General features: G+C 50.3%; 1 protein-coding gene across 2 annotated transcripts in view; it reads left to right on the forward strand.

Annotated features, from left to right (window-relative positions):
- The window catches only part of TENM4 (teneurin transmembrane protein 4), a 598010-nt gene that overhangs the window by 357217 nt on the left and 219290 nt on the right, over positions 1-21503 (forward strand). The window contains exons 7-8 of one of the 2 annotated variants that reach the window (XM_042904074.1): positions 10232-10487; positions 20702-20800. In XM_042904074.1, the coding sequence (XP_042760008.1) occupies positions 10232-10487; positions 20702-20800 (355 nt within the window). Of the gene's footprint in view, positions 1-10231; positions 10488-10574; positions 10716-20701; positions 20801-21503 lie in introns of those variants that run through there. The other variant, XM_042904075.1, reaches the window with a different exon arrangement.

A 21503-nucleotide genomic window follows, 5' to 3' on the forward strand; every position in this document is an offset into this window, starting at 1 on the left:
GTGGTGAGATCAGGAGCTTAGGAGAGGGGGGTAGGATTGGGGGCTCAGAAGCAGGGAGGCGTTAGATTTAGCTCTGTATGTATTTTGTTTGAGCCGCAGAGGTTTGACGTGCAGGGAAGAGATTGAGATTCTTTAAGCTACTGCTTTACCGGGGCGCCTGGGTGGCTCAGTCGGTTGAGTGTCCGACTTTGGCTCGGGTCATGATCTCATGGTTCGTGGGTTCCAGCCCTGTGTCGGGCTCTGTGCCGACAGCTCAGAGCCTGGAGCCTGCTTCGCATTCTGTGTCTCCCTCTCTCTCTGCCCCTCCCCTGCTCATGCTCTGTGTCTCTCTCTCAAAATAAATAATAACATTTTTAAAAATCTGCTGCTTTATTAACAGGGAGCTCACTCTTTGGGAAGGCGGCCCATTGCAGAGCTTGGCAGGAAGAAGGGTTCTCTTAAGTTGACTGCTGGTGGCTCCAAGTAACTTCTGGCCTTTGTCCTGATTCTTTCTCCTAAAGCCCCACGGAGTACGTTTTCTCCTTCTCCCACCCTTTAGCTGTTTGAAGGCAGCAGTAGCATTCTACACATCCTCTTCTTTTCAGGAAGTCCCCTGAAAGGGGCACGGAAGCCACAAGGAATCAGACCATCAAAGGCTGCAAGGAGCCTCAGGAGATCATCTATAAAAGACAGACAAATTGAGGCCCAGAGAGAGGAAGGGACTTGCTCAAAGTCACAGAGTGAGTTAATGGCAAACCTGGGAACAGTTCTTTAACCTAGGGCTCTCCATAACATCACGTAATTATGTGTTTAATTTCCTAGCTGCGGATTGTGCAGCTTAAGTGACAAAACTTGGACAGCTTATCATAAGGCATCTGGTGTGTTTCCCCAGGGCTCTTAGACACACGCCCTTTCTTTAAGCCCTTTCCCCTAACCCGTCTCCTTTTCAGGCTAACAGCATCGGTCCGTTGTCTACACGCACAGGAACACAGTTTCTAAACTCATCACCATTCAAGGAAGCCAGGGAAAACATTACCTCCAGAGACCTCTGGGGAGGATCAGTCTCTGTAACACTGCGATGACCCACAATCCAGGCATCCCTCCTCTGGACCCACGCCAGCTAATCAGTAGCGTGACCATCACCTTCTTTCCTAGTGCTTTACCTCTAGGATTACAACCTACTGCATCTCCATGAGCTTCTCATCTGCTCCAACACACACAGACTCCTGTTGAACTGAATTCCACCCCCGCGTGCATCCACTCGCTCCTATCTTACCTATAAAATATGGTTTCTTATTGATTTGGGACTTGCCCTAACAGCTTGTGGGTCAGACCATTTTTGAAAAGGGTAAGAAGGTGACGGTAGAAGGACGGAAAACTTACCTGACGACCAGAAAGCTTTCCCAGCACAAGTTCTGCCCTGAGGTGGACACAGCTTTAAGTTGGGGGAAAGCCATCCACCCAGAAAAAAAAATCTCCCCTGTGGCTGCAGGTGGCCTTTTCCAACCAGCCTGTTCCAATGCTATAGGCAGGGCCTTTCATCCCTCTCTGTGTGGCTGCTTTCAAGCACAAGGCCTATGGAGAGTGACCGTTGCAAAAGGAATGGAAAGCAGGGAAGCAAGAAGAGAGGGTGGGAGGAGAGAAGCACTCTGTTTCTCTTTCTTCCATCTCCCTGCCTTCTCTGGTGCCTAATCACACAGCACAGTCCAATATACAGCTTGCTGTGCACATCTATTGTAAGTAGCTGTTCATTAACAAAGGCCCCAGGCTCATCTGCCAAGAATAATACAGTCTTGATTTTAGAAAGAGACGGGACTCCCACCACTGCCTCCTCCTGTTTGTCAGTTGGGGAAACCGGAGTTCAGACAGGCAAAGTGCCTTGCCCGAGGTCACAGAGCAATTGGTGGCCGACAGGGACAAGGACGAGAATGAAGTTTGGGCCAGTGTAAGTTGGGAGATAGTTTTTCCAGGTTCGATGGTGGCCCAGCCAAGCTGTTCATACACACTTAGAAAGATGGGTTTCATGCGTCTGTAAATTACCATGACCCTGGAAATAGAGAGCAATGTTGATGATACCTCTGTCTGACAGACACACTGACTCTCCTCAGCTGTCTAGCCAAGGGCAGCAGGGTGCCCCTCACCCCTGCTCACACTCCAGGAGAACTTTCATTGCTGGATGAGGAATCCCTCATTACTGTTATGTCCATTTATGTAAAATGTACATAAAATGTACATTTTAATGAAGCCTGGAGATTCTGGTTCACTCCTGTAACTACTCTGACATGTGGTCTTAAAAGGCCAGAAGTTGGGGTGAGCCCCCTAAGTATCCTCAATGCTGCCTTCCGACTCCAGGCTCCCAGGTGCACCCCCAGCCGGACCCCCAGCCCTCACAGGTGGGCTCTAGCCTCTCCCTCTGCTCCCTTTCACCATATCTCTGCTCTGCATGCCCAGGCCCCCCCACCATCCTTGCTGCCTTGAGGAGCCTGTGTCTCTCAGCCTGCGGGCCTTTGCTCATGCCAGGGCCCCTGGCTCGAATGCCCCGACCCTCCACTTTATACACCTCCACCCTGTCTCTCCTTACATGCCCAGTTCTTGTTCTTTCTAGAAGCTTCCCCAGACCACTCTATCACCGAACTGCAGTGTCCGTGCCTGAGATGCTGCCCTGCAGAGGATGGAGGGAGGCCATCACCACATCCCTCTCCTCTGGTCTCCCAGTGCCCTGTCGTGCTAACACCTAGCCACACCTCTGTGGAAGCCGTGGGGCAAGGGAGCCCAGGTGCTGCAGGCCTGTGTCGGAGAAGGGCAGAGAGTAGCCTTAGGTGGGAAGGGAGTGGAGCAGGCAGACAAAGAATAACGTCTTGTAGTGGCTGTTTACCCATGCTCGCTAGCGAGGACTACACTGAGTGCTGACTGCACTACACGCCCCTCAGGGTCACTGGGTCGCCTGCCCTGCACGCGCCAGCTTTCCTGGCCCCTCCCACCAAATGCCAGCTGTGCTCCCCGGTCATCATCGCAACCCGAAAACACTCCCTTCCAGACACTGCCGGTGGAAAACCACTGCCACCCACGGTGAGGCTTGTGCTCCAGTCCTATTCTGTCTCCGCATCACCACATCTCAACACAAAGCACTTTATTTGTTTAAGTTTATTTATTTATTTTGAGAGAGAGACAGACAGAGTGCAAGCAGGGGAGGGGCAGAGAGAGAGGGAGAGACAGAGAATCCCAAGCAGGCTCTGCACTGTCAGCGACAAAGCCCGATGCAGGGCTCGAACTCACGAGACGTGAGATCACGACCTGAGCCGAAGTCAGACGCTTCACCGACTGAGCCACCCAGGCGCCCCTCAACACAAAGCGCTTTAATAGTCTGAGTGTCCACTCAAAGTTCTGCCCTGACCGCATGAATGAGGAGCATAAACGGCCCCCTGGTGACCTCAGGGTACCCTTTTCTACCCCTCATCAAGAAAACTGGAAGGGGAGCCCTGGGAAAGCTCCTGTCCTCTGTCTCCGCTTCCGTGGACCCTCCCTGCCATGAGTCCATCTGGGGTTCAGGCCAAGTACCATTTCGAATCACTGCACATTGGCCATGACATAGAAAGAGTAGCACAGCAGTGAAAGTGAACGGAAAGCATCTGTTCGGGGAGGGAACGAACGAGCGAAGAAACATGGCAAAAAATTCAGCCACTAGCCTTGTGCTCAAACCGGTGGTTTCATCTGGGGCCTCGCAGTCCGTGTTCCTTCTGGGCTAAGGTAATGATCATACTGGTGATCTCTGTCTCTAACCCTTACATAGGACCCTGTAGCTTGCAAGGTGCTTTCATATGCCTTTGACAAGTGAAGAAACTAAAATGCAGGCTAAATAGATTGTCTGAGATTATACAGCTTGAAGGAGGCAGAGCTGAGCCTGGAAGTCAGGCCATCAGATCCCGGCTGCCGACTGTGGTGACAAAGAGCTTTTTGGCCTCTCTAAATTGGTCGTGCAGGCCAAGGTTCATTAGCTGAGCTCTCAGCACGGCTACATCACCGTCCCGAGTTAGTGGTGCTCGATGGCATTTTAATGGGAGCCAAATAACTCTTCCTGATGGCATTCGCAGGCAGCTGGAGTTTTTGTGTTTTATGGTAATTAAATACCGTCATCTTTCACGTCTGACAATCTTTAGGACCCGATGAACGAGCGCAGTGCACGCCAGGTCGTCGTTAATTCTGGAGCAAGGAGACCTCGGGGCTCCTGACGGCAGGAGCGTGGGCACCGGGCCCGGCACCCTTTTGCAGAGCCACTGCTGGCCTTAGCTCGCAGGGCTGTTGACACGTTCGAATTCCTTGCCTAAGCCAAAGGCCTGGAAGTTCATGCCTTTTTCTCATGAGGGTGCTCTTATGAAAGAATAATGACCCACTCAGCTGGAGCCTCTGGCAGGCAGGCATCCGGCAGTCACCCAGGGCCTTGCTTGTGGTTTCACCCCGCCTGGCTCAAGCCTCCACCTGGCCACTGGACACCTTCCTCAAACACTAGGGAGCACGGCGCTCCCTTGCTTAAAGCCCACTGGGGCGCCCTGTCACCCTCCCAGTGAAGGCCGAGTTCTTTCATGTGGCACCTGTAGGCATTCGCCATCTGGGCCTGCCTTCGGGGTCTCCTCCCTGCCTGTGGCCGCCGCCCCTCCCAGCCATCACACTGCTTATCCAAGTGCTCCAGGGGGCCTCACTGCCTCTCTCTCAGGCCCCTGAACCCCTCACGTGTGCCCGTTAGACACAGGTCACACGTCATTTCTCCTGAAGCCTCCTCCCCCAGCCCCAGCGGTCCGTCTGGCAGCTGCCTCTGTGCTCCATGGAGCTCCAGCGGCAATGTGGTGAAGGCCAACGAGAATCCTGGGAGCCGCCGCTTGAGGAGGGGCTCACTGTGTGACAGGCATTGACTGACATAAGCTCTTTACCCGAGTCAACTCACTTCATATATGTACAGGAGAGTGTTTCACGGCATGGGCCCTGGAGCCAGACTGCCCGGTTCAAATGGTGGCTGCACCACTCAGGGGTTTTGTAATCTTAGGCAAACTGCTTACTCAGCCTTTCTGTGCCTTAGTTTCCTCCTCTACAAAATGGGGAGTAATAACAGTACCTTCTTTACAGGGGCATCGGAAGGATTAAATAAGTCAAACACAGGCCCAGTCGCGTAGCAAGTACTCAATAAATACTAACTGCTGCAGTTTCGTCACGATTGCCATTTTGTGTAGTATCTGAGTGTCTGTGAGCAGCTCAAAGTCAGGGACCATATGTGTTTCATCTCTGGATCTCCGTGGATTCAGTCTGTGGTAGCCCTTCTTCCTTCTCTTCCTCTTCCTTTTATTACTGTTACTATTATAGACTCATTTTACAGATGAGGAGTTAGAGGCTCAGAGAAGTTAAGTGACTTGCCCTCAATCATGCTTGTCAGAGACAGAGCCCAGGCGGAGCCTGCATCTGGAAGACGCCTGACCTCTGTTCTTACACGTTTCTTCAGCAAGCATGTAGACACCAGCTCTTTGCCAAGGCTGGGGCTTATCTTCATCTTAAAACCCTCCGTCTCTGCACAACAGAGGGCTCTTTAGTGTTGCTGATTGACTTGAACCTGAAGTGCCCTCTGCTTAGGGCAAGGGGTACCTTAGCGTGCACCTGAACCCAGGACAGAGCATCACCTTGATTCGTTCTGACATGTTTATCTGGTGCAGAAAGGGGCCCTTGGAAGTCATGGAGACCCCACTCATCTGACTTTGCTTTGAGGGTCAGGCTGCAGCCATTCTAATCACTTCTGATCTGCATGTCGAGCCACAGGTACCCTCCTTAGACCAGGGCTCCTGGAAGCCAGTGGGTGGTCCAGAATAGACTCCAGCTGCAACAAAGGCGTACCACATGTCTATCAGATATGTTCTTGCCCTTTTTCTCTCAAGGTTTTTTGCCTTGGAACCCCTGTTGTAAATGCTGGACCGTGATTATCACGGGGATGAGTCAGCACTTTACAATTTATTCATTCAGCGTGCCTTTATGGTAACCGTGGAATTAATAGTTACCATTTCTTTTCATTACTGTATTCCAGGCACTATGCTAAGCACCTTACGTACATTATCTCTTTTACTTCTCGTAATCACCCTATAAGGTGGCTAGTATCTCCAGTTAATGATAAGAAAACTGAAGCTCCAGAGAAATCAAGTAACTTGATCCACGTCGAAGAGCTTATAAGTAGCAAAGCCAAAACTTGAACCCAGGGCTGTTTGACATCAAAGCGTAGTCTCCTCCTATTACCTACTATTTGGAAGAGCACTCTGAAGAAGCCTCATGATGTCTCAGTTCACGGAGATGCTCCTGGAGGCGTCAATGTTCAGGATTTTTGTGGTATATAAAGTGGGAAGAAAAAAAAAAGCGTCTGAGGTGTTGGAGGGAACCAGCAACTGCAAATATATCCGAGAACTTGTAGGAAGCAAAAATACTGCCTGGAAAACCAGGCTTGCAAAACTCAGATAAGCAAGTGGCCTTTACTAACAGAGGTGTGCAGTATAACAGTAAAAATGACTCATATCTGGGCTTGATTCAGAGATATACTTGGAGGCTGTATCTGTGAAAAGAGGGTGTAAATTGGAATTTACAGCTCAGCTTTGCAAATGTACCAACGCTTCCTCCCAGGTAGCAGGAGAGAAGCCATTGCTTGCGTGAGCAAGAAGTCCACCTAGCTAATTTGCTGTTGTCTCCCCCACATTCCGTAAATATTGACTGGGGCTATGGAGAGGAGTGGCACGTGGTCCCTTCCCTGTGGGAGTAGCGGAAGCCCAAGGACTTGGCACTGGAGCAAGGGCCGTTGCTTTTCATCCTCCAGAAAATGGTGACGTAGGAATGCGTGCACCCTTTCACGGACCAAGGACGAGGGAGGTAAAGTGAGTTACTGGAGGCCACCCAGCCAGTTTGTAGAAACCAGCAGGGAGTCAGGCCTCTCTTGGGCCATCTCTATCTCATCCACCATTGCATTCCCAACACGCAGTGTACAGGACCTGGCACAGAATAGGCACCCAGTAAACGTTGAATGAACGAACTGGTTCTAAGTTTCTCTGTCTAGATGGGAGTGTATATGAGAGAGGGGGAAGGGGAGAAAAGAAGGACCCTCTCTGCCTGCCCTCTATCCTCCCTCCTGGCCTTAGGAGCAGAAAGGAGACTCCATTCAGACCAGAGGAGACAATGGCTCCTTAGGAAGGTCATGTCTCTTTTGGGGGTTGTGAGTGATCTTCCACTGATAAGTCCCAAAACACAGATCTTCTCCCTTGGGAACCTGGGAAAACTCAAAGTCCCCTTTCCTGGTGGTCTCAGAATGGAAGGGATGAGGGAAGGGAAACAAAGAGCCCAGCTGATGCACCTGGAACTCTGGCTCCAGGTAAGTCAGTAAAGGGCCACATAGGCCCACGGTCTAGACAGCCCAGGGTGATCTGCTATGATTTTTGGCACACAAATGTCCTCCACACTAGGTTTATGCTCTTGGATAGACTGCCCAAGCCACTCATGAGAGCCGTTTTACTAAATAAGCCTATACTGAGCACCTGGTTGGTTGTAGGGCCTGTGATCACCAGCACAGAGGGGACAGGGATTTTTATACCTACCAGGAGAGGCAAGATGGGGACATAAGTATCCCAGCTGTAAGGGAGAAGGAAAAGCTGCATGGTCCAGGTTACCTGCTGTTAGCATTCAATCAAGGAAAAAAGAACTTTGGGGAGGGCAGATCAAGGAAGACTTTCTGGAGGAGGTGGAAATTGAGCTGAGCTTCAAAAAACAGGATTTGGACCAGGATATTCCTTATCCTCATAGGAGAATTTCCTTCTAGAAGTTAGGTTTTTAGATATATGACTAGTGGTCTTATACATTAAAATCTCATTGTTTCAGGACTCTTGGCAGTGCTTCTAAAGCCTTATCAAGCCAGAGCTTGGCATCCTGACTTAGTCACAAAGCAGATGTCTGTAGGCATGCAGACCAGCCTGTTCTGACCCAGCCCTCATATGCTTGCTGTCTGAACTGAGGGGTTTTATTCTGCCTATGGCCATGGACTGAGATAGTCGGGCTGGTGTCTGTTATATGCAAAGGCACTGTGGTTGGTAGACAGAATTCAGGCTTTGGATTAATAAGGACCCATTTAGTGTGACGCCTGGATGGCCCAATTGGTTGAGTGTCTGACTCTTGCTTTCAGCTGGGGGCATGATCCCAAGGTCGTGGGATCAAGCCCTGTGTTAGTCTCTGTACTGAGTGTGGAGCATGCTTAAGGTTCTCTCGCTCTCTCCCTCTGCCCCTCTTCCTCAGTTGTGCTGTCTCTAAAATTAAAAGTGGCGGGGGGGGGGGGCACCTGGGTGGCTCAGTCGGGTGAGCATCCAACTTCAGCTCAGGTCATGAGCTCATAGTTCGTGAGTTCAAGCCCCACATCAGGCTCACTGCTGTCAGTGCGGAACCCACTTGGGATCTTCTGTCCCCCTCTCTCTCTGCCCCTTGCTTGCTCACGCTCTCTCTCAAAAAGAAATAAATCTTTAAAAGATTTTTTAAAAAAGTAAAACAAAATAAAATAAAGGACCCCTTAGTTTTGCAAACCTCAGCTTCCTTGTCCTTAAAATGGGAATGATAATAATACTGCCCTCTAGGGGTTGTTGTGGGCATTAGAAAAGTTAAGGCTGTAAAAGTACACAGTTAAGTGCTAGTGGCAGCAACTATCAATATCCGTTAGGTAAAAATGCCACAAGGAGGTTGACTCCTGCTGGGAGGCCTGGAGCAAGGGCTAGGTCACCCTTCTCTGCTGGCCTCCTGATAAGCCTCAGACATAGTGGTCCAATCCCTCTCACCACTTCGGAGCCGTGAGGACTGCAGCCAGCAGCCTGAAAGGCCAAGGGTAGGGGGGACACTCGGCCAACCCAGGAGGGTGCTTCTGCTGCTGGCTTCTGTCTCAGGCTCCAAACGTCTCCATTAAAGTGATGCCTGAGGACGGCTGGACAAAGCAAATGACCCTGCTATTCTCGCCTTCTCCCTGGTGCAAGGCTGTCTGCTCTCTGCCTGTTTTGCTTCCCATGCTTAATGCCTCCCATTAAGGGGGATTCCTGCTAGCACCGCATGGCACATCTTCAGAGGGTACGAGGCACATTCCTGGGGACCGTCCTCATCAGAAACGAGGTTTTAGCCACTAGACTGCCGCAGCAGACCTCTTGGCCTCTGGGGGAAAGGTGTGGCAGGAGTCAAGGGTAGAGGGAGGAAGATGATGAAAGGTAGGGTTGGATTCTGCAGGGTGGGTGGGTCACACTCTGAAGGGCTTGCCAGACCCTGTGTGGGCTTTATCTTGAAATCTATTTTTCATCTATAAATCTGGTGATAATAATACTTATTGTTCTGAGTAGTTGAAAGGAGTAAATAAAAGATGTATCTTAATTCCCTTGTCTGTAAAGTGAGGATAAAAATAGTACCTGCTCTTTAGTGGGTCATGAGGATCAGCTGAGTTTAAACATGGAGAGGGCTCAGAATAGTGCCTGGCACACAGTAAGTGCTCAGTAACTGTTAATGATGGTTTTTAATAACCCCCAGGTGGTTTTTAATTCAGCTCATTCCCTTTACTCAAAATTCATCCCTCCCCCAGGCTATCACTGACCACTTAGCCTAAAATTTCACCACAGCCCTCACATACCCAGGCCACAGGCCCTTTCCTGGCTTTCTGTGTTCTCAGATTTATCACCACCTTAGTAAACTACATGTTTTCCTTACCTTGTTTGTTTCATTTTCTGTGTACCATTGTATACTCTCTCAACTTTTAGCATCCATTGGAATCAGCTGGAGACTTGGTGAAATCAGATTGCTGGGGCCCACCCAAGGGCTCATGATGCAATAAGCCTGGGCCAGGGATCCAGAATTTTCTCTTCTAACAAATTCCCAGGTGATATCGAAGGGGCTGGTCCTGCACCACACTTGCAAAACACCACCCACTAACTATTAAAGAAACTGTGTGAAGTGGGTGACGTCAGAGGCTACTTTTTTTTTCTAATCTTGTTTATTGTCTCTTTTCGAATTTAAGCTCCAAGGGGACAGGGATTTTGTCTGTTTTGTTGATGTGCCCCTAGCACCGAAAATAGTAGGTACTCAGTAAGTACCGTCTCCCCACCGTATGGACACGCATGGTCCGCCGCGCCCGTCGCCGCCCGGCCACTCCCGCGTGGGCCTCGGGACCAGGCCCGGCCGTGGCGGTGGCCCGGCACCCCGCTGACCGCGCATGTTTGTGCCCTAGATCACCCGGGCGGCCTGCAGAACCACCCGCGGCTCCGGACGCCGCCGCCGCCGCTCTCGCACGCGCACACGCCCAACCAGCACCACGCGGCCTCCATCAACTCCCTGAACCGGGGCAACTTCACTCCGAGGAGCAACCCCAGCCCGGCCCCCACGGACCACTCGCTCTCCGGAGAGCCCCCCGCCGGCGGCGCCCAGGAGCCGGCCCACGCCCAGGACAACTGGCTGCTCAACAGCAACATCCCCCTGGAGACCAGGTGCGGGGGAGGGGCGGGGCCGAGCAGCGGGGGTGGGCGGAGGGGCCCTTCCGTGTGCCCCCACGGCCGTGGTCCGGGAGGCTGGGGTCCGGCAGCAGCTCCGAGAGGCGGCTCTCTGGCCACCCTCGAGAAGGGGAGCCAGGCGGCGGGATGGGCGTGGGGCAGGAAGAGCGGGCGCTTGGGAATCGGGCAGCCGCAAGGTCCAGGGCTGGCCTGCCGCTGACAAAGGTATGAGCCCCTGCGTGCCCTTTTTCCTTGTCTACGCGGTGGGGGTGCTGCTCGCTGGAGGAGGCCGTTGTAAAAGGAGATGAGAGCTGAGTGTGTCACGGGGAGGCAGAGGGTAGGCTCCTGACCAGTGTTAAATTGGGATCCACATCTCCGCCTTTCCCTACTGTGATTTGGTCACCTTGTGCCTGGCCTGGGACCTGCCTGGCCTGTGGTGGGTGCTCAGGGAAGGCTCCCTGTCCTTTCTCCTCTCCTTCCCTCCCACGGACTTCTCACCGTTCTCCAAGCCCTATAATCCCTAACATTGAGACACCATCAACTTTTGGTTACAAGACCTTTCATACTTGAAATGTGATGTAATCCTCACAACTTTCCCAAGGCCTTGTTGTGATTTGTGATCCCGTTTGGGAGTTTTGGAAGCTGAGAATCAGACTCGGTGACTAGTTCAGGTCACATAGACGGTGGATGTGTGTCTAAGATGTGAACCCAGGATGCCTGACTCAGTGCGCAATGCTATTTCCCTACACCACAGCCACCTTCTCCTGGTCTCCCCTGGCCTGGACCTCTCCACCTCTGCATCCTTCCAGTCTTGCAGAATGCTCCCTTCCCTCCAGGGACTTCAGTCAGCATCAGTTCTGTAGCTGCCCTCCTTCCCTCTGGTTAGTCACTATTTTACCAAAATGAAAATGAGGGTTTTTTTTTTTTTTTTGTTTTTTGTTTTTTTTTAAGATTATACAGGCATACAAACTCACTGGAGAAAATGCAGAAAGATATGAAGACAAAAATTAGATTTACCCATAATCCGGAAGAAAAGCAAAAATTAGGTTAAAAACAGAGAGACAAACTATTAAGAGACTCTTAAATACAGAGGATAAACTGAGGGTGGCTGGTGGGGTGTTGAGTGGGGGGATGGGCTAAATGGGTGATGGGCATTAAGGAGGGCACTTGTTGGGATGAACACTGGGTGTTGTATGTAAGTGATGAATCGCTGGATTCTACTCCTGAAATCTTTACCACCGTATATGTTAACTAAATTGAATTTAAATAAAAAAATAATTTAAAAAAAGATTTACCCATAATTCTTACCCCTCTGTTGACTTTGGGGGACATAGCCTTTCCCTACTTTCTCTAGAGATGAAGTGTCCCAGTCTAGCACAATTAGAACCTCTTCATCTTCTACCCTAAGTAGTGGGGAAACATAGATTTTATTTTCTCAAACTCCTGTTCTTTATCTGCGAAGAGGACAAAAGTCATCCCACACTTAAAGAGGTGAAATTAATTTACACACGGAACATGTACCCATCTGACTCTATCTGGCATTATGACATCTGCACGTTGAGCTTGTGGGATCCAGTGAAAGAAAATCAACATCCTTTTGTGCCCTTTTACTCCTGTAGAATCGCTTTTCCAAAAGCAAATCTCTTAGAGATACAGCCCAGCTCGCCCCACCCCCAGTCTCTTAATTAATATTGTTTTTGTTGACCTCCTCTAAAATCATGTGTGAGTTTTCCTGACATGCCTCCTTGGCTCTCATCAGTGACAGAGCTGGATGATCATATGCCATCCCACCCAGGGTAGCTTAATCAGATCCCCATTAGTTCCCGTGGGCTTATTGAATGACTGCACGTGGCTGAAAGAAGTCAGCAAATAATCGATGGTTCTGATTCTCTGCATGGAACACAGTAGCCACTCCCTCTGGTTGGATGTTCATTTTTATCCCTTAGTATCAAAGTAGGTGGTTCTCTGGGTTTTTCAAGGGAAAGGAAGATAGAGGACCAGCAGCAGGGCATTTTCCTGGTAGAGTGGTCCCAGCTGACCTCTCTTGCCTCATCAGCCAGCCGACACCTGCCTTTCTGACCCTCTGTCCTCCCACGTCCATTGTACAAACCACACGGAACTTGGTTTTTCTTTGTCCTTCCTTCTACTTTATCGCACTTCGGAAATAAAAGAAAATCACTTGTATCTACCACCAAATGTAACCATCGTTAACATGCCAGCATATATATATTCATATATACTATTTTATGTAAATCTATACAGATATGTATATTTAACATCTGATATATGTATGAGTGTGTGTGTGTGTGTTTATCAGTCTTCCCCAAGATGCCCACCCCTTTCATGCCTCTGTGCCTTTGCACATGCTCTCGTACAGTTGTCCGCCAGAGCTGCCCTCCTTCTTACTTCTTGGTCTTGCAAAGTCCTACTTACTCTTAAAGACCCAGATGAAATGTTTGAGGTAGGTCTCCTCTGTTACCCCAGAGTTTTGTGCAGCTAAAGATGGTCTAAAACCGGGAGACGTGCCTAATACAGCCGGTAACACATTCAGAATTCTGGGCCTTAATACTGACCTTTCCTGGTTGATGGCACAAAACCAACAAGGTTGAAGAGGGGTTGGTGCCCCATCTGGCAGACAGAACTGCAGATAATTTTGACCAGCGTGGTAAGATAGGAATAGCACAGAATTTACAGTCAGAGGACTTGGATTCCTGTCTTGGCTTTAACAGTTACCGGCCCAGCAAGTTCATGAAACATCCCTGACCCTCGATTTGCCTGTGCAAATTGGGCTAAGAACTCAGGCCTCTCCGATTGGGAGGAAGTGAATCACATAAGAAACATAAAGCATGGTGCCTGGCATTAAAAGACACACTATAAAAATGATTTCCCATGTTTTTTCATATACATCATCTTCCCATATCAACCCTGTAAAGAAAAAAGTCTTGAAAAAATATTTATTGAACTCCTGCTCACCCGAAGAGTTGAGAGGAAATAGGAGATTGCACCTTTTTCTCCACTTTGGAGAAGGAAGTTTGGCCCCAGTGCTCTGAGTACATAAGTGATGGTCCTTTCACTGAAGCTAGTTGTTCATAGCACAGGTTTTAGGGCCAGGCAGATCCTGTGCCCACATCCCCACCCTGTCTCTCACTGGCTGTGGTCCTAGACCTTAAATTTCTTCATCTCTAAAAGGGAGAAAATCTTAGTAACTTCCTGTTCTGATTCTCTATTGCTGCATAACAAATGACTGTCAAACTCTACCAGTTGATTAGACTTCACAGTGTGAGTCGGGAGTTCAGGAAGAGCTGGGTCTTCCTGACCTAGGGTCAGTCAGTGGTACTAGCTGTTAGCTGGGCAATCTGAAGGAGCCAAGTGGCTTGACTCGCATGCCTGAGCCTTGGAGAAGAAGGCTGGGTAGCTGGGCTCAGCGGACCCTCACCCTCTAACGTGGTCTCAGGACTTCTTCTCCCAGTCTTCCCAGCAGGGAGTGGACTTCATATTCAGTGGCTCAGAGCTCCATGGCACTGAGACAGAAGTCGCCGATCCTTTTAAAGGCTTGGTCTGCAACGGCATAGTGTCCCTCCTGCCATTGTTCTGTTGGTCAGAGCAGTCCTAGGCCAGCCAGCTTCAAGGAGAGGGACTTCTCAAGGGGAGAGTGCCAAAGGATTTTCGGCCGCTTCTAACCCACTGTAGTGCCTCCTGAGGCTGTGATAGCAATTACATATGATCAGGCCTGAAAATGTCTTGGCACGCAGTAAGTGCTCAACTGCTTACCATGTAGTGCTTGTTACTCAGGAAATAGTCACCGAATGCCTACTGTGTGCCCAGTGGGCAATATGTCTAAGAGAACAGACTCTTGCACTAGGGCAACTGCTGTGATAGAGGCACATACCAGGAATCTGTGTTTTAATTGCCTCCGGATTTTCAGCGGGCAGCACAGGGCTTGCCACATCATGGGTACTGGAAAAATATTAACACGCAGGTTAAATGAATGAACAATGGAACAGATGAATGAAATGTTATACCTAACTTGAGTGGGGAAAAGGAAGACTTTAGTGGACCTGGTGCTGTGGGGCGGACTGTCGAAGAGCAGGCAGGATTCCCCACGTGGAGCCAAGAAGAAGGGGTGTGAGGGAGGCACAGCCTGAGCAGAGGCCTGAAAGCCCTAGGGAGCAGGGCCTAGTTGAGGCGGTTGTAGCCAACAGCCTTTAACCAAGCGACACCCGAATGGGGAGCCCCGTGATGCCAGAGGAACAGTCACAGGCCCTTCTGTAATTGTCGCACTGAGTCTATGTTGAGAGTCAAAAGTGAATAGCTGAGAAAATAGCATAACAGCTGGCAGAATAAGCAGGAGGGGGTTAGATTTCATGCTGGAGACAAAGGCAGGAGGGCAAGTGAGAGGGAGGACTTGGTTAACCCACTGCCTCTAGCACCTTCCTAGGGTTAACGGAGTCCCCAGGGGGAGACCAGGCCTCCCTGTGATTCCCAGAGCTGGGGGTCACATGTTGCTTTGAGGTCTGCTAGTGCATCTGTGGTCCATTCTGGTGGGATCCATGTGTTCAGGGTCCACTATACCCTGGTCCACTTCTTTCACGCTCTGTAGCATCAAATGCTTAATTGATTTCATAGGGATTGTCTGATTAATAGCCTGTCAGGCTCCTGTCAGATGAAGGGGAAGCCAGAGCACGAGGCTGCCAGACCCCTGCTCTAGCTCATCTGATCCCAGGCCTGGTTTGGGAGCCTGAGGCCCGTTGTGTGGTCATGCTCAATTAGGGGAATAGCCCCATCTACCCCTCAGGGATGGGAGGCCATCCTGGTGGTCTCCAACCCAGGCTTGGTATAGTTCCCAGAATAGCACACAGTACCTTCTAGTGGGCCAGGCCAACTCCTGAGCATTGCAGGAAATTGGGGTGGACAGTTGTCCCTGTCATTTGATGATTTGGTCCCAGGCATGCAGAAAACAGAGCCACTATCTTAGAAGAAGCTCATGGTCTTATGAGGAAGGCAGACCCATAAATGAATGAACGAAGATGGCTCTTTGGATAGTGCTCTGACTTGGGGGGTGGTCTTAGCAGAGAGGAGAGTGTGGCTCCCTCTGTATGGGGGCATCAAGGAACAGTCATACCAAACACTCATGGGGCCCTACTGGGGCTCCTTAGAGGGAAGCACGTAAGAGACTCAGCACCTAGGATTTTTATTGGGAACTGGTCACACAGGCACCTTATGCCTGGCAATGGCCCAAATTCAGACACCCAGAAGGAAAGCAGGTGTTTGGCATAAACCATATTGTTTGTACACGTAGTTTAGACACAGTGAGTCAGCCGCTCGCCAGTTAATGGTGGGAACCCTCCGGAAAACCTCAGGACTGCTATGGTAACTGCTCTGCACAGGTAGGTAGTCTTATTATCATCTCCACTTTAGAGATGAAGAATCTGAAGACGGGAAAGTGAAGTAACTTGCGTAAGGAAACACAGCCAGCAAGTGGCAGGGCCAGGATCCACACCCCGGCCAGCTGGCTCCAGAGGACCTAGCTGCTCTCCAGGGCTGCCCTCCTGATTATTTGGACCTGCATCGGGAGGAGATTGCAGGGGAGAAAGGAATTCTCGGGTGAGGGACAGCTGTGCAAAAGCACAGAGCTGAGAGAGCTTCGTATCTTGGAGAGATGGCTAAGAGTTGGGGGACACGGGAGCACATGGGCCTCATGGAAATGCATGTAAATGAGAGTCAGCAATGGAGGGCCTTGAGTTATAGGAAGAAGAGGTGGGTATGGGGCCTGAGGGTGGCAGAAGTGGGGTGAGTAGTTACGAACATCTTTGAAATAGGAGAGTAACGTTATGGGATTGGCCTTTCGGAAGGATCACTGTGACCTGGAAGACCCGGTTCATTTTTTGTTGCTTTTGTTCATTCATTTGTTAAATGCTGGCTCTATCACAAAGTCTTTATGGGGCCTTGGCCAAATCTCTGACGCCCTGCACACCTTGGGGGTGTCAGCTGTAGAATGTAGCTGGACAGCTAGTATAGCATGTAGCAGAATGTCCTGTTCTGCTGGGTGGCTGCCCCAGGGCTTTGTGGGTGAAGCATGGCCAGGACTCGCGGGCTCGCGGTGAGATGAGCTGTTGAGCAAGGCAGTCTGAAGACCTGGCCACTGTGACTTTCCGGCCACGTCCTTCCCAAAAGCTATTTGTTCTGTCCTCGGAAGGCGAGCTCTGCCTGCCCTGGGCTGGACCTAGAATCCCTGCAGGCAGCTCAGGGACTTGCCCGAGGCCTCCTCTCAGGCGTAGAGGGGAGGCGGTCCCCTCCCCACTGCAAGGAGAGCTGTGAGAGCAGAATGCGCTTCACTACATCCCCTCTCCGGGGACTCAGCAACTCTCTCCTGAGAGGCAGCTGGAGGCAGTGAGGTTGGAGGAATGTGGTTTTCAGTCCCAGCTCTACCTTTCAGTTGCTGTGTGACCTTGGGCAGTCACTCATCCAATCTGGGCCCCAGTTTCCATATTTGTTAAAATGAGGTAACAGTACCCACCGGTGTGCGGGTCCGATGAATCTAGGGTCCACACCCGAGTTCCCAACAGCAGCGAGCTGGAGACCAGGCAGGACTGTGATTTAAGGAGGCCTCGGCAGCATGGGCCGTCATTAGGAGAGCCTTGTAACTTTTGTTTTCCGGAAGAACTGGAATCTCAGAGTTGGGAGCGGGAAATGGGCAGGAAATTTGGGGAGGAGCCTCGAACTAGGAGCCCAGACACCTCGGCTTTAGTTTCAGCTCTGCTGCTAAGTTGCTCTGCGCATACGAGCAGGACACATGTCTCTCTGGGTCTCAATTTCCTCACCAATCAAATGAGGCCTCATCGACTCAGAACTAAGTTTCAGAAGCACAGAATAGGGGCATTTCAAGTCAGCAGTAGCATTCTAAACTGGCAGTATTTTCAGCAGGTGCTAGCGTCCCCCCAAATTCCCGAATGATCTAAATGGCTAACGTCTGAGTTAGCGCCAACGTGGAAAGCTCTTTCAGGGAATCTGGCATAGTCTCACTCCAGAAACCCTTTGTTCCAGTGCACTGCCTCTTCCCCTGTCCTAACAGATCTGCACGTTTGAGAGATAATTGCTCTCTTTTCTTAAATTATAGAAGTAGAAATAAAAACCACTCTTGATCCAGACACTGGAAAATCTCACTATTAACATTTCAATTTTTATCCTTTTTGTCTTTTTTTCCCTGAATATATTTATTTTGGATGGGCTTTAAGGTACACGTTTGACTCTCTGAGAGCCCAGTCCTAGCCTAGCGATGCAAGCCAGACTCCCAGATGTACGCAGAAGCGTACTATGCAGCCAGCTGCTGGCCCCAGGGAGGCACCAAGAGCTCGTCCTGGGCCTCTGGGCAGAAGTGGCTAGGGCCTGCTCAGGCTGGGCCATAGGGACTGTAGAAAGACTGGAAATTCCCTCCTGAACTACAGGGAATGAGGGAAATAATAATAAAACACCACCTGTGCTCCCCTCGATTAAACACCAACTGTGTGCCTGCAGTATGCCAGGGGCGCCTCCCTTCGTATACCCCATCGTTCACAGTCTTCAGCAAATATTTATGGAGTGCCTTCTACTGTGTACCAGGCGCTCTTGTAGACTCTGGGCACATGGCAGAGAACAAGGCAGGTAAGATTTCTACCCTTACGGAACTTAAATTGCAATAGGAAAAAAACGTGTGTGTGTGTGTGTGTGTGTGTGTGTGTGTGTGTGTGTGTGCATACCTGCGTGTGTCTAGTCCAATGGGGAAAACTAAAGCAGTGCTAGGGGCCAGGGGTAATTAGAAAGAGCAGGACGGGAACTATTACAGTTAGCCATGAGAAGGGAAGGAATGGCCCATGCAGATATTTGGGGGAAGGTGATTCAGGCAAATGACAGCAAAGGCTTTAGCTGGTTGGAGTAGCAGCATGGAGGCCAGGGTATATGTAGCACAAAAAAATGTTATTGGAGAGGTAGCAGGGGGCCAGACGTTGTATACCCTGGTAAAGACCATGGTTTTATTCTTAGGAAACCATTGGAAGGTTGTGAGTAGAGAAGTAGCATGATCTAAATTATATTTTAGCTTCTATAAGGAGAGTGATTATCCCAGTTTATGAGTGCTCAGAGAGATAGACTCACCACCTCATGGCCGGTGAATGACGGAGCTGGGACCTCTTTGACCGCAGAGTCTTCTGTGCCTTCCCTCATCACAGGAGGCCTCCCATGAGGAGACCACCTGTGGAGGGTGGGGGCAGAAATGAGGCCACTCTGAAGGACTTCCGCACCCCTGTAGTTCCTCTCAGACCCTGTGGGAGGCCCCGGGGGCCATGAACACAGCCAGAACAGCCTGGTACCCAGGCTGCTGGGCCCAGACAGCTCAGGACGCTCTCAAAGGGGAGGTCCCCACCACCACGGCGGTTCTCAGTGGCTCCGGCTGCTAAACTGTGTTGCCTTGTGTTCCCACTGTCCCCGAGGGTGCTAATGAAAGTGTCAACAGCCCCTCCTCATTTGGTATGTAAGGCCGGCCCTGGGGGGCAAACCCACAGGCAAGGCGGTGACACGGGCTTGTGAGCTGTGGGATCAGACAAACCTGCGTTCTCTTCCAGCTCTGCCTCTTGCTTACTCCGTGATAGGACCTTCAGAAAGTTACATCTCTGATCTTTGATTTGCCAGCCTACAAAGCAAAAATGATAGTGCTGACATTGTAATGTGGGGACTAACATTTACGTTAGATACAGAGTTCTAGAACAGTGAATAAGCTATGGTAGATGTAGGGCAGGTTAGCATTAGTACTTCTAGAATATTTGTTAGTGTTAGTGCTAATGTTATGTAAATTAGTACTAATGTTCCTAAATTGGCATTAGAACTTCTATGATATGTGTTTGGCCCTTACAGATACTTCCAACAGTACTCAGTTGGTCCTACATCAACTTTGTGAACTTAGTATTGTTATCCCCATTTTACAGATGAAGTATAGGATTGGAAGAGGTTGAAATTTTTACACAGTCACACAGCAAGAAAGCAGCAGAAAAGGGACTTGAATTGGGGTTCTCTGGTGCTCAAGGCCTGGTCAAAGTCAGCAGGAAGGTCCCTCGCAGGGCCGAACCCAAAAGTTAGCTCTCGGCACTCAAGTCCTTCCTTGAGGTGCATACGGTAGGCTGAAGCCATCACCGGCTTGTTTAAAACTGTGCACTACACGGTTTGTAAGTGAGGGGACAGCAGTGCGTGAAAATATCAGGAAACAGGATCCAGCACACTCCAATATGAATGAGGCCAGTTAGCAGGCACGATGGAGACCCAGAGGGCAAGTGTGTCTGTCTCCATTCTGCATTAGAAATGGGTGCTGTCACAAAATGCATTGCCCTCAGTGTACATGGGGGGAACAAAAGACACGATGCCCCATCTGTCTTCTGAGGGGCACCGCCCTCACCATTCAGCCATCACCGAGGTCCCTGCTCTGCTAAAGGACCGTGACACTTTAAATATTGTCAGCATCAACCTGGGGGGTTGTGAGAAATGCAGATTCTCAGGCCCCACCTCCATCTTCCGACTCCGAATCTCTGGGGTGGGCCTCAGCAAAGCACAGCTCTCCAGGCGATTCTGATGCTTACTCGAGTTTGAGCACCACTGCTTGAGAAGAAAATGGCCCCAAATGCTTATCACTCTTTTTTCTTTGGACTAGCCAAGTGTCTCTTGCTATTGTTTGAACAGATGTATAGAAAGTATACATCTTTCTACTTTCTATGTATAGTAGAGAAAGCACAGTCTTTGGAAACAGAAAACCTGAGCTCAAATTCCTGCATAGAACCTTGCCAGCTGGTAACCTTGGCAAATCCTGTTACCTCTCCACATCTCAGTTTCCTCACCTGTAAAATGGGGATACACCTTCCTTGCATAGCCTATTCTGAACATTTGAAGTAAACGGATGTATCATGCCTAGCTCAGTGCCTGAGACGTAATCAGTCTTCGTCAGTGAGAGCTGTGATTTGATGGCCACAACTGCCAGACATTCAGGTTTGTACAGAGAATGCTCCCTCTGGATGCTCTGTGCCAGGCAGACCCCTCGCACATGTGGCTTGCACACAGACCCATCGCCTGGCAGCCTTGTCCCGCTGATCTCACGCACAGCCGCGGCAGACAGCCACTTTGTGTGTTTCTTTACTATCCCCCTTCATCGATGCATGACTCATTGCTTCATTCATGTCTCCATGTGTGCGTAGAAACCTAGGCAAGCAGCCATTCCTAGGGACATTGCAGGACAACCTCATTGAGATGGACATTCTCAGCGCCTCCCGCCATGATGGGGCTTACAGTGACGGGTAGGTGACATCCCCATGTTCTTCCTCTCTGTGTGTGCTGTCCCTGTGGCTCCTGCACTCGCATGCAGACCCTGAGACCTTTCCCTGGGCTCTCCTGCGGGAAGTGACGATGCCATGTTGCATGCCCATCCCCAAGAGTTTCTCCTTGAAGTACCCTGTCTTCAGCATATTAACAGCGGCATTGTTAATATGCAGCTCCCGGCATCTCATTGGCTGCCTCTGACATTCTGAGAGACATCTCATAGCAATTTTTATGCAGCATAGGCCCTATATCATATGTATTGTAATCCCAAGGATGTGTTCTGTGACCTGAGGCATCTTGCACCCCAGCAGAGTGCAAGATTGCTCTAAGGTTTCAGGGGGAAGCAGTGCAACCAATGCACCCCATTTCCCAGGCCGTGTACAAATTCTCCCGTGGCCATGGTTAAAGACAAGCTGTGGAGGATTTCCTGACACCTAGTTTGGCCACAACCATGTGCTTTGACCTGCCACGCTGCCCTGAAGACTATGGCTAGGCTGAGGATGCATTTGCCTACCTGTGCTCTCACACGGCTTTTGCGAGGAGCTTGGAAGGCAGCAGTCTGGCTTCTGAAGGCTTTTGCTGCCATCGGTTGTATAACAGCCACTGGGGGACTCAACCATGGCAAAACTTAATGGTGGTCTCTGAGTTCCACCCCCGAAACACCCTTTAAACAGAACGGTT

The sequence above is a fragment of the Panthera leo genome, chromosome D1 (assembly GCF_018350215.1).
Source record: "Panthera leo isolate Ple1 chromosome D1, P.leo_Ple1_pat1.1, whole genome shotgun sequence".
In the NCBI taxonomy this organism is placed as follows: domain Eukaryota; kingdom Metazoa; phylum Chordata; class Mammalia; order Carnivora; family Felidae; genus Panthera; species Panthera leo.